Source organism: Xyrauchen texanus, chromosome 47, assembly GCF_025860055.1.
Source record: "Xyrauchen texanus isolate HMW12.3.18 chromosome 47, RBS_HiC_50CHRs, whole genome shotgun sequence".
Taxonomy (NCBI): domain Eukaryota; kingdom Metazoa; phylum Chordata; class Actinopteri; order Cypriniformes; family Catostomidae; genus Xyrauchen; species Xyrauchen texanus.
Window position 1 is genome coordinate 1,945,471 of NC_068322.1, and position 11,486 is coordinate 1,956,956.

Sequence of the window (11,486 nt, forward strand, 5' to 3'; positions counted from 1 at the left end):
GAGAAGTTCCCATTCAGTTGCTTGCGAGCTGGGAGTCCATTTAATTAAAGGGATAGTACACCCAAAAAGGACAATTCTCTCATAATTCACTCACCCTCATGCTATCCCAGATGCGTGTCTTTCTTTCATCTTGTTTACTGAAATTAAGATTTTTATCTCCATACAATGCAAGTGAATGGGTGCCAAAATATTTAAGCTCAACAAGTTAGCATCAAATTAACTCCAGTGGTTAAATAAATGTTTCAGAAGCGATATGATAGCAGAAGAAATAGTCATACACATCTGGGATGGCAGGAGGGTGAGTAAACGATGAGCAAATTAAAAATTTTGGGGTGAACTAACCCGTTAACCACAGCTTTCATAGTAATATTAACCCCATAAATAATTAATATTAACTATCACTTGATCATTTAAATTGAGTTAAATTATTCTTTATAAAAGAAAACTATTTTCTTTAATTTTTATATCCAATTCTTTTTATTTGTTTTAACGATTATTTACGGAACAAAAAAATAAATAACTGACGGTCGCCTGCAGTACCGCTGATGTCCATTGGAGGGCAGCAAAACACAGAGACATCTAGAGATAAGCGATTTCTTTAAATAAAACCCTGTATTTCTGTATAACAACTGATTGAGTTATATGGTCTTTTGGTATTTGTATATATTGTTAATCTAATAGTGTAATCAGAAGATGTCATAAATGTTCAATTTATCGACAAAGTCACTTCTTATTTCTGATCCAAGTTGTTCCAATAATTTGGGTTATATAAGATGGTAAAACAAGAAAATAACTATCATTACACATAGTCCTAGATTCCAGTTAATTTTCACAGAATATATTTAAATTATTCGAAAAATGAGAATAAAACACGGTACCTTGCAGTACCTCAGCAATCCACTAGAGGGCAGGAGAAACACTAAAAATCACTGCCACAACAATAAACCAAATCAATACAGATGATTTGGATAAATTAATAAATAATGTTTAAGATCTGTTAAATATTAGAGTGTTAATGTTTTTGGTTGACAAGCTTATTTCAAATTTATGACGACTGATTATGATCAGCCCCCACTAGTGGTCTTACGATCGCATTCAAATGACGAAGCATTTTTGCAATCCATCAATTAATATCTATTATGACGTAACGCATCTGTGCAACACATATATTCATCCGGGTATGAAATGGTCCGTTTGAATGGCTGCTCCTGCCAAAATTGTCTAATATGTCCCTAAATTTCAGCTATATTTAGATTAGAGAAAATATGCTCATTTAGGTAAAAAAATAAAAATCAAGTGACGGCCACCTGCAATACCGCTGATGTCCGCTGGATGGCAGCAAAATTCAGTTTGCGCAGCTAAGCCATAGAGATGACGTCTTACAGATATTTTATTTATTTTATTATTTTTTTCTTCATTTAATCCAATATCAGTTAATTCCTGGAAACCTTAAAGCACTTAATTTATATAACTTTTGAATAGTAAATTGTTTATCATAAATTTTCCAACAACTGACTTAATACAGCACAAAATAGTTCTCTAAAATTCATTCATTCACATGGCATTGGGTAGTTTTATTAACTGTTCTTTTCTTAACAGCAATTTCAAAATACCAGCAATGGAAAGTTAGCAACAAAATATATTTATCATTATTAGCCATCAAGCTCCTATGACATTGTTTTTTTTTATTTTTGCCCCTTATACAGGAAAGAGAAGGGCAGCAAAGATCTGATAAACACTTCATCTGATGTCATAAATCTGCTCCATTAATAAACACATTTTCATCTCATTGGCTGTGAACCGACCATCCATCAAAGTCTATATGCTGGGAATCCATTGCACACTTTTGTAGGCAGAGTCAAAAACGGTTGCTAGGAGACCTCCATTTCAGGTGTGCCACTAGTGGAAGCACCAGATTCTGTGTTTGCCACCAAACGTTCCCGACTGCCGAAAACCTCCGCCACTGGAGATGAAAGTAACGAGTGTTATGAGCAGCGCACAATCATATCGTAATAACCATAATCACACACAATGAGAAAACTGGCGGCTCGAGTTTCATACCAGTAGCTACTTCACTGATGTCCCACACACGCAGTCCGTCCCTCTGTCCTCCAAACGCAAACATGAATGGAAGATCAGGACAGCAGGAGCCGCAGAAAAGGACACCCTGATAAAGACAGTACTGCATACTCACATACTGATAATACATTATATAGAGACTGAAAGCAGTCGCTTTATATTTACAGACAATGACAGCATAATGTTTACACTTTAAGTATCTACTGTACCATCTTCATATCTCTGGAGTGGATCAGGTTTGGTTTGTTGCCTAGTATATCCCAGATTTTCACATGCTTGTCTTCGGAGGACGTGACGAGACAGCCACGGATCTGACTGCTCAAATCCATCCCTACAACACACATCAGATGATAATGAGACGCTTGAAAGTGATCTGAGACTGTGATACATGAGGTTTCTCCAACCCACCTGACACCTCTCCATCATGAGCCCTTAGCGTGAACACAGGTTTATCAGAGCGAGCGTCCAGACAGTAGATGAAGCCGTCCTCTGTGCTCGCCTGCAACATGCATGAATGCGTTTACATCAGACAGAACTACTAGAATTCACAAAATGTCCACCAAACTGCTCAACAGCTCACCAGGAAGTTACATGGAGAGAAATGGTCCCAGATCACTCGCTCCACTTGCCCGCTGAAGCGCCAGACACGATGGCTGTCATCTGGACTGCGGCAGTCGTACAGGATCGCAGACCTGTGACACGCACAGCTCTGATTGGTCAGATTCTGATGCATGCTGAGCTCGGATTGTGAGGTAGACTGATATATCGGTTTTACCGATTCATTGCTGCCGATAGTTGCATTTTCTGAACAATCGGTTTTACCTCAATTTTGTGTTGCATGTTCTTATCGGCTTATACAATGTGTGCGGGTGTCGTGCGCATGACCGTTTATGTTATGACATCAAAAGCAGAAAATAACCAGATGATTTAAAGTTGTTTTATTGCATTGCCAGTTTATTGGTTTGCATATAAACTTGATTTTTGGTAGTTAATGGAGTATTGGTGTGTATGTAAACGCTCTCACTGACGATATTCATCCATATTTTTATCCTCACTTCAATGAATTTTTTGTTATTTTGATTAGACATATCAAAAATGGTTTAAAATGAAGCAAGAGCATGCAAAGAAAAATGTGACTGCATGAAAGAGTGCCTCATCTGCACAAACATTGTGCCTTTAATTTTATATCTTGTGAATAATAATAATAATAATAATAAACAAATCTGGTGAATATATAGTATGTACTGTATATATACACATATATTACGGCTGTCGATTTAATGTGTTAAATCAGCGCGATTTATTTTATTAAAAATAACGTGTTAAAATTAATTGCACCATAATAAGGAAGATTCCTGAGAAATGGAAGCTTGCAGTACCACCTGTTTACTCCAGGGGGCAGTAAGTGAAACTTCAGCTGTGTGAACAACGCACAGTTATACAGTGAAGAAACACTTCAGCAACAACACAAACATGTGTTACATTCTTGCGTTCAAAACTGTGCATCATTATTTCATCATTATATATTGAATTATTGTTATATGAGGGTCTTTCTCAGCAAATATCTGTATATGCGATTAATCGGGACACCATGTAATTAATTCGATAATATTTTTTAATCGATTGACAGCCCTAAATATAAATATAAAATCTTAATCTGGTGAATATATAGGCTATAAAAATCTTAATTTGGTAAATAATTAAATATAGAGCGTTGTAAAGATTCCAAGTGTGCATCATTTCAAAAATTTCAAAATAAGAGTCCTGAAATAAGAAATATTTCTATTACGGGTTTATTTAAAGTCCCGCGTTATGCACCGAATCTTCATTTTTGTTTGGTTATTATTGGGGCACAATAAACTGCCACTGGGATTTTATTCATTTTGGACTCTTATAGCCTCCGAGTCTGCGCTAGCCACAGTAATGAAAGACTAAAAAATAATTTTAACATCCTATAAATCTTTTTTTTTAACTATCGGCCGATTAATCGTTTATAGTTTTTTCCCACCGCCTCAGTTATCGTTTCAGCGAAATCCACTATCGGTCCACCTCTAACAGTGATTATTGAGTGATGTCATCAGCAGAATGGGGGTAAACAGCTCTACATACTTGTCATATGATCCAGAGATGAGCGTTTGGGCCTCAAACGGGTGAAACTTCAGTGTCTGAACCTGTAACAGAAGAGAAACTGTTGCTGGAATCTGGACGGGTAAAACTCAATTACTACACTTGGAGTACCTGATTCTGATTGGTCAATCGTGGCATTCTGCCGTCAAATATTTATATACATTGACCACTAAACTGTTTAATGTTATCCAAGGTAACTGTGCATTATTCCTTATACAGTGCCTTGCAAAAGTATTCAGACCCCTGATCAATTCTCTCATATTACCGAATTACAGACGAATTACAGAAATTTCATTGATTGATATTTTATTCTAAAACACTGAAACTCCAAATCTGTTATTGTCAGGTGACATTGGGTTTTTTGATGGGAAATATTTTTATGAAAAAACTGAAATATCTTTCTTGCATAAGTATTCAACCCCCACACATTAATATTTGGTCGAGCCACCTTTTGCTGCAGTAACTGCTTTAAGTGTTTTGGGGTACAGATGTACCAGCTTTGCACAGTGATGAAGTGATTTTGGCCCGTTCTTCTCGGCAGATTTGCTCCAGGTTGTTCAGGTGATGCTTGTGGACTGCAATTGTCAAATAGTGCCACAGATTCTCAATAGGATTGAGATCAGGACTTTGACTGGGCCACTGTAGGACATTTATCTGTTTGTTCTTGAGCCACTCCAATGTTACTTTGGTCTTGTGCTTGGGATCATTGTCCTGCTTCATCCATTCTTCCTTCAGTTCTAATGAGATGCCCATACTGATGAGAAGCATCCCCACCACATGGTGCTGCACCACCATACCTCACTGTAGGGACGGCATAGCCACAAAACCTTCTCCCACATCGCAGTTGGGTCACTCACATGCTTTCGGATGGTACTTTTTGAGTAACGGCTTCTTTCATGCCACCCTCCCATACAGGCCAGCGTTATGCTCTTGATATGGTCGACTGGTGCATCATTACTCACTCCCAGCCACTGAACTCTGCAGATCCTTCAAAGTGATTGTCGGCCTCTCTGTGGCTTCTCTCACAAGTCTCCTTTTGTTAGAGCGCTGAGTTTTTAGGCCTTTTCTTGGCCGTGTCGTGCAGCTTCCACTTCCTGATTATTGATGCATCTGTGCTCACTGGGATATCCAAACAGTTGGATATTATGTTGTACCCGTTCTCTAATCTATGCACATTTATGACTTTATCTGGAACTTCTGTGGAATGCTCTTTAGTCTTCATTTTCCTTCAGATTCACAGCCTGACCAATGATCCTTCAACAATGGGGTTTTATCCAGAAAATGTGCAACTTATATGATTCACAGGTGGATGCCAACGGTGAAGTAATGGTGTCCTTCATCTGTGTAACCTTGCAGCTTCCACAGCACAGGGGGTGAATACTTATGCAATTTCATTGCACCATTTGTAATTCAGTAATGTGAGATAATTGTTCGGGGGTCTGAATACCTTTGCAAGGCACTGTAAATTACAGGATTAAACTGCTGTGTTTGTACCTTATCTGTGTGTTTTGTGAGAGTTGCGGCGGGTTTTCCCTGCTCAAGATCCCACAGAATCACACTTTCATCCGCAGACGCACTCGCCAGAACATTCCTGCACAAATACAACCAGCATCAGCATGAAACTCTGACCACCTGTTCTCATAAACTCTGGACTAATCTTTCACATCAGATGTTCTCATCTTAAAACCTTATGCTTGAGTCAGAGCAATGAAAATGATGTTAATATTGCGCAACAGAAATAACCTTGCTTTATATTCATGAAAACTTTGGCACACTGCGATTTATAAAAGACGTCTCACCTGACCAGTTTGTTCCAGGACAGATCCAGTACAGCATCAGAATGGCCGTCAATGGGCTCAGCAGCCTTGCAGAAAACAAACACATTATGGCTCTGATCCAATAAACCACCCAGACATCAAAAAACATGACTCATCTGGTGAAATACACATAAATATACATAATATACAAAACCCTTCATCTGTTGAATATATTGGCTATTTAATGGATACTTAAAGGGACAGTTCACCCAAAAATGAAAATTCTCTCATCATTTACTCGCCCTGATGCCATACCAGATGTGAATAAATTTTTTACTTCTGCAGAACACATATTAAAGATATTCTTAAAATATCTCAGCTCTGTAGGTCCATACAATGCAAGTGGATGGGTGCCAAATTTTTGATGCTCCAAAATGCACATAAAGGCAGCATAAAAGTAATTCATACAACTCTTTATGAGTGATAAATAGATCAATATTTAAGTCCTCTTCAGCTAGATATTCTTCTCCTTGCCCAGTAGGGGGCGATTATGCATGAAAAATCTGAATCACCAAAAACTCAGAAATGTGAAAGTGAAGATTGACTGAGTAGGAAGGAGAATTTATCATAAATAAAAGACTTAAATATTGATCTGTTTCTCACCCACACCTATTATATCACTTATGAAGACATGGATTAAACCTTGTCTTAAGAATTGCTTTTATGCGGACTATTGTGATTTTTTGGAGCTTCAAAATGTTGGCACCCATTCACTTGCATTGTAAGGACCTGCACAGCTGAGATATTCTTCTAAAAATCTTCATTTGTGTTCTGCTGAAGAAAGAAAGTCATACACATCTGGTATGGCATGAAGGTGAGAGACTTTTCAGTTTTGCGTGCACTGTTCCTTTAAATATAGATAAATCTAACCTCTGTCATTTCAAAATAACAGTCCCGTTATAGTTAAAAGTCCCACGTTATGCACCAAATCTGAATTCTTTCAGACCATTATTGGTATTTTGGTTGCACTATACAATTAAATTGGGATTTTATTTATTTTGGACTCTTGTTACTCTTTGTCTGTGCCCGTCATGGTAAGGCAAGACATTTTTAACATCATATAAATCGGCCATTTAATCTGTTATATAACCTTAATTATTAGTATCGACAAAATCCATTATCGGTCGACCTCTTTCTTAAATGCAAAAACATTTATCATTGAGCCTGTAAAATACTTCAATGTTAAGCAGAAGAGTTTTATGACCGACTTTATGTAGTAAACGGACTCATTTTTTAGCAGTGATGCACTATCATGACTAAGTTTAGCAGAACTGTATAAAGCATTTTTGTTTGATGAAGCACCTTCTTTGCTTTCTTCTTTTTCTTCTTCTTGCAGCCAAGTGAGAACGCCGGTTCCAAACAATCCACAACATCCAGATCCCAGACGTCAATCACGGGCGTCATGTTTCCAACCGCCGCATAATTCCCTACACAAGTCAGAAGAGAAACTGTTTATATTTCAACAGAATTAGCTCTACACATTTCCTATGCATTACTCTTTCATGCCTTAAATATTTTGGCTGGTTTTTAGGGCTTTCCCACTTTCTGTAGCTAAAATAGGCATTTATAATGTATATTTACATACTCTACTCGACTGCACAAAAACGAACTGTGCGGAGCAGTGCACGCTTATTCATTACACATAATGGGCATAATAAAAACGGGAGTGGATTAACTGTACGGAGAATGGAGACTTCACCCGCAAGCAGTGAACCAGGCGTGGAAGAGATACGGGCAACCTGCTGTATTTCTTCACATCGCCCGAAACAATGTGAGAGACCCAGTGAGTTTGCGATAAATACTGAACGGCAGCCAGAAAAAAATTATAGTTTTATGATTTTAAACTTATGATATGTTAATAATATGTTTTGTACCTGCATGTATAGTCTAACAGTGCATTGGCAATGTACACTTAAAGGGACAGTTCACCCAAAAATGTTATTCTCTCACCATTCACTCACCCTCATGCCATCCCCAATGTGTATGACTTTCTTTCTTCTGCAGAACACACACAAAGATATTTAGAAGAATATTGCATCTCTGTAGATCCATACAATGCAAGTGAATGGTGACCAGAACTTTGTCGCTCAAAAATCACATGAAGAAACATAAAAGTAATCCATAAGACTCCAGTGGTTAAATCCATGTCTTCAGAAGTAATATGATTGATGTGAGTATCTTTTTTTACTTTAAATCTCCACTTTCACTTTTACATCTGAAAGTCACACGTGGAGGCTGTTTAGTGTCACTTTCACATCTGGAGATTTACAGAAAATAAGGCCTTAATTATTGATCTTTTTCTCACCCACACCTATCATATCACTTCTAAAGACATGGATTTAACCACTGGAGTCTTATGGATTACTTTTATGTTTCCTATATGTGCTTTTTGGAGCTACAAAAGGTCTGATCACCATTCACTTGCATTGTATGGACCTACAGAGCTGAAAAATTCTTCTGGGATGGCATGAGGGTGAGTAAATGATGAGAGAATTTCTTTGAGACTTGCAATATAATTATAAAGTAAATATTTTTATGATATATATATATATATTATTATTTTTTTTTTAATGTACCATGATTAATCACGATCAATAACAGGAATAATATAATATTTTTTAAAAGTCATGTTCTTAGATCTTTTTCAATCAGTTAAACTCTAAATTGAGCTTTCTTATAGGTGTCGTGAAAGATCATGAATATTAAAGTCACCTTGTCCTTCCGCGGGGTTGGGGTCAAAGTTCAGCCACTCCACACACAGAGGGTACGCAGGCAGCAGAATGTCATGATGCACATAAAGAGAGTCTTCCTGTGAATTATACACTGAAAACACAAACACACACATACATACAGAACATTGAATGAACATTCAGGAGCGACTGAGGAGACCACTGAGCGAGTGAGAGCCGCTGGTTACCGTATATCTCCAGGTTACAGCAGTCTTTCTCCGCCCGTCCAGCTAGAATCATGTTATCAGAGGGTTTGATCTGAAAATCGTCTCGCTCGTACTGGTCCTACAAAACACATTAGAGATCAATCACACTAATCTACCTGTCAATAAGTCTTTATAAACACTTTATTGACTTATTTAAATCTGTCAATCCTCCTAGTGTGTGTGTGTGTGTGTGTGTGTTAACATCTTACTGTGTCTTTGATGGTGACGTAAGGATCTTCTTCATTGTTCCCAAACACTGTCAATCCTGCCAAACTGTCTCCAAGATTTGTTGTTTCTGCATCATAAGCGAGAAGTAAAGTGCTTACACTCAGGACGCCAACCCAAAATGGCTTATTTCTACTTGTCTGCGCATATTAAGCTGTGAGAGAAACTAATTTTAACATTAAAAAGAAAAGTATGTAGTTCAGCTTTAAGGACAGGAAAATCTGACAGCAAGTTTGAATCAGATACTGTTTGTCGGTCACACACCGATGTCCTCTTCATCATATCTGTCGAGGCCGTACTCGGCAAGCTCATCCTCCTCCTCTGCTTCATTTTCATCCTTCTCTTCTTTTATATCTTCACTCGCAGGAGCTTCTGCTGTTTCCTCACCGACATCCAGACCACTCACACCTTCATCATCGTCTTCCTCATCATCACGCTCCCTGAGAAACCATAACTTTTTCAGTCATTCATGAATACTAGTGTAATTTAAAAAAATGGTTTAATATTGATATATTTAAACCGTTAGACTCGTTTTAATCTACAATTTTCTCCAAAATGACACTGAAAAACACTGCTCTTAAAAGGTTTTATTGGCTAGACATATGCTGGGTATCAGAGCACAAAAACATTATATTTACTACAGAAAAGAACACTATAGCAAGTTTGATTAACAAAAATGATGAACAAAAGAACAGTATTTGCTTTAAAAAGGAAAAACTTTATTATGTGTCACTTTAAAACCCTTGTGCGTCAACTTAAAGAAGTTACTCAGAGGTCAAAAAACTGCCATAATATTATACATTAATATTATTTTCCACTTTCAATTAGTTAATTTTTTTAGCCAACATCAGTCCTGATCATAACTACCAAATGTTCATTCAATTTCAGGATTTTAACCCTATAAATGCCAGTTTGTTTATATAACACTACCTGTTTTTTTATGAAAAAAATAATTATATATATATACACACACACAAACATATATATATATATATTTTTATCCATATACTAAATGCTAAGGGAAACTTTTTGGAGGAATTTTCATAGTCTGGGATATGTCAATGATTAGCAACAACACTAATTTTGATGCATTTATTATTTTTTGTGCAGCATCATAAAAAACACTCAGTACCTTTGAGGACAAAAATATCCATGTAAAAAAACTGCCATAAAAATATTATAAGATTAATTTCCACTTTCAATAAGTTACTTTTTTTTTAACCAACATCAGTCCTGATCATAACTACCAAATGTTCATTCGATTTCTGGATTTTAACCCTTTAAATGCCAGTTTGTTTACATAATGCCACTGTTGTTTTACACACACACACACACACACACACACACACACATACCATTTTAGCTGCATAATTTATTAAATTGGCCTGCAGTGCTCTAGAATACAGCAACAGAAAATAGGAAAAAAGCTTGTATTTGCTCCATAGGCTAAACATGAGAAAATGTTTGCAATTTGGTGAGAAATATTAAAAATGTACATTTTTAAGCCAGGGCTCCGGAATGAAAGCATAATATCATAGAATTCATGATTTTAAGCTTTAATGGCACTGGGATCAAATATTGCAGTTAATGGGGACCTTTTTTTCCTGAAGGTCCTGAGTGTGACTATTTTGTTTACACCGTATATTACAGATGTATTACAGGAACTGAGGTTGACATTTCAAAATCCTGGCAAACTGTATGCCGTTTGCATTAACAGCCCAAGTAATCGAAAAAACTATCCCGTAGGTCGCACAAGGGTTTAGTCTGAGTTGGTAATAACAGTGAAATCTGACCTCAACTCCTCTTTGGCTTCTGATATGATGCGCTGCAGCTCTTCTTTGCTCAACTCAACCTGTGATTATGATTCGAGTTATTATGTGTTGATCTATAAAAACATACATTATTAACACAATCCTGTGACGCACTCACTTTATCTGGCGTTTCTTTAGCGACCCCGCGCTTGACCCAGCCGACACAAGTTATTTGAGAGCTCATAGTATATTTATTCAGATTTAATGGCACACTTGGTCTGAAGCGACACACAACACGGTAATTTCACCCACGAGTTCTCATGCTCGCTGCGTCGCGTAGTGACGACGTCACGCAGAGGCCGACTCATAGAAGTAAATGTGCACATTTTTGAAAACGTGATGGATGCGAAAAGCCACACCTACATATTATTTTTGGGCTTTTATCAAATGGAAACTTGCTAAGTTAATCATATTTGCTAATTACTAAAATGTGTGGGAATATTTATTACATAAACCTTTGTAACCCTTTAATGCACGGGTCTTTAGTTCATT

General features: G+C 37.1%; 1 protein-coding gene across 1 annotated transcript; it reads right to left on the reverse strand.

Annotated features, from left to right (window-relative positions):
• Positions 1 to 1,554: 1,554 nt before the first annotated feature.
• pwp1 (PWP1 homolog, endonuclein) lies at positions 1,555 to 11,265 on the reverse strand. Its single transcript, XM_052120944.1, has 15 exons — positions 11,113 to 11,265; positions 10,977 to 11,035; positions 9,448 to 9,623; positions 9,168 to 9,253; positions 8,941 to 9,037; positions 8,736 to 8,846; positions 7,326 to 7,450; positions 6,006 to 6,070; positions 5,701 to 5,797; positions 4,189 to 4,250; positions 2,660 to 2,771; positions 2,488 to 2,578; positions 2,289 to 2,410; positions 2,062 to 2,167; positions 1,555 to 1,963 (listed from the first exon to the last, which is right to left on the reverse strand). The coding sequence occupies exons 1-15, from the start codon at positions 11,176 to 11,178 to the stop codon at positions 1,872 to 1,874; spliced, it is 1,467 nt and encodes a 488-aa protein (XP_051976904.1). The 5' UTR covers positions 11,179 to 11,265; the 3' UTR covers positions 1,555 to 1,871.
• Between the last annotated feature and the right edge of the window lie 221 nt (positions 11,266 to 11,486).

What these genes read in the sequence shown, in the direction of transcription:
- pwp1 (XM_052120944.1), bottom strand. Translation starts at nt 11,178, where the DNA reads ATGAGCTCTCAAATAACTTGTGTCGGCTGGGTCAAGCGCGGGGTCGCT. An exon ending in CTGTAACCTGGAGATATACG is followed by an intron (nt 8,847 to 8,940) that starts GTAACCAGCGGC and finishes TTGTGTTTTCAG; the next exon opens with TGTATAATTCACAGGAAGAC. An exon ending in TCACAAAACACACAGATAAG is followed by an intron (nt 4,251 to 5,700) that starts GTACAAACACAG and finishes CTTCTGTTACAG; the next exon opens with GTTCAGACACTGAAGTTTCA.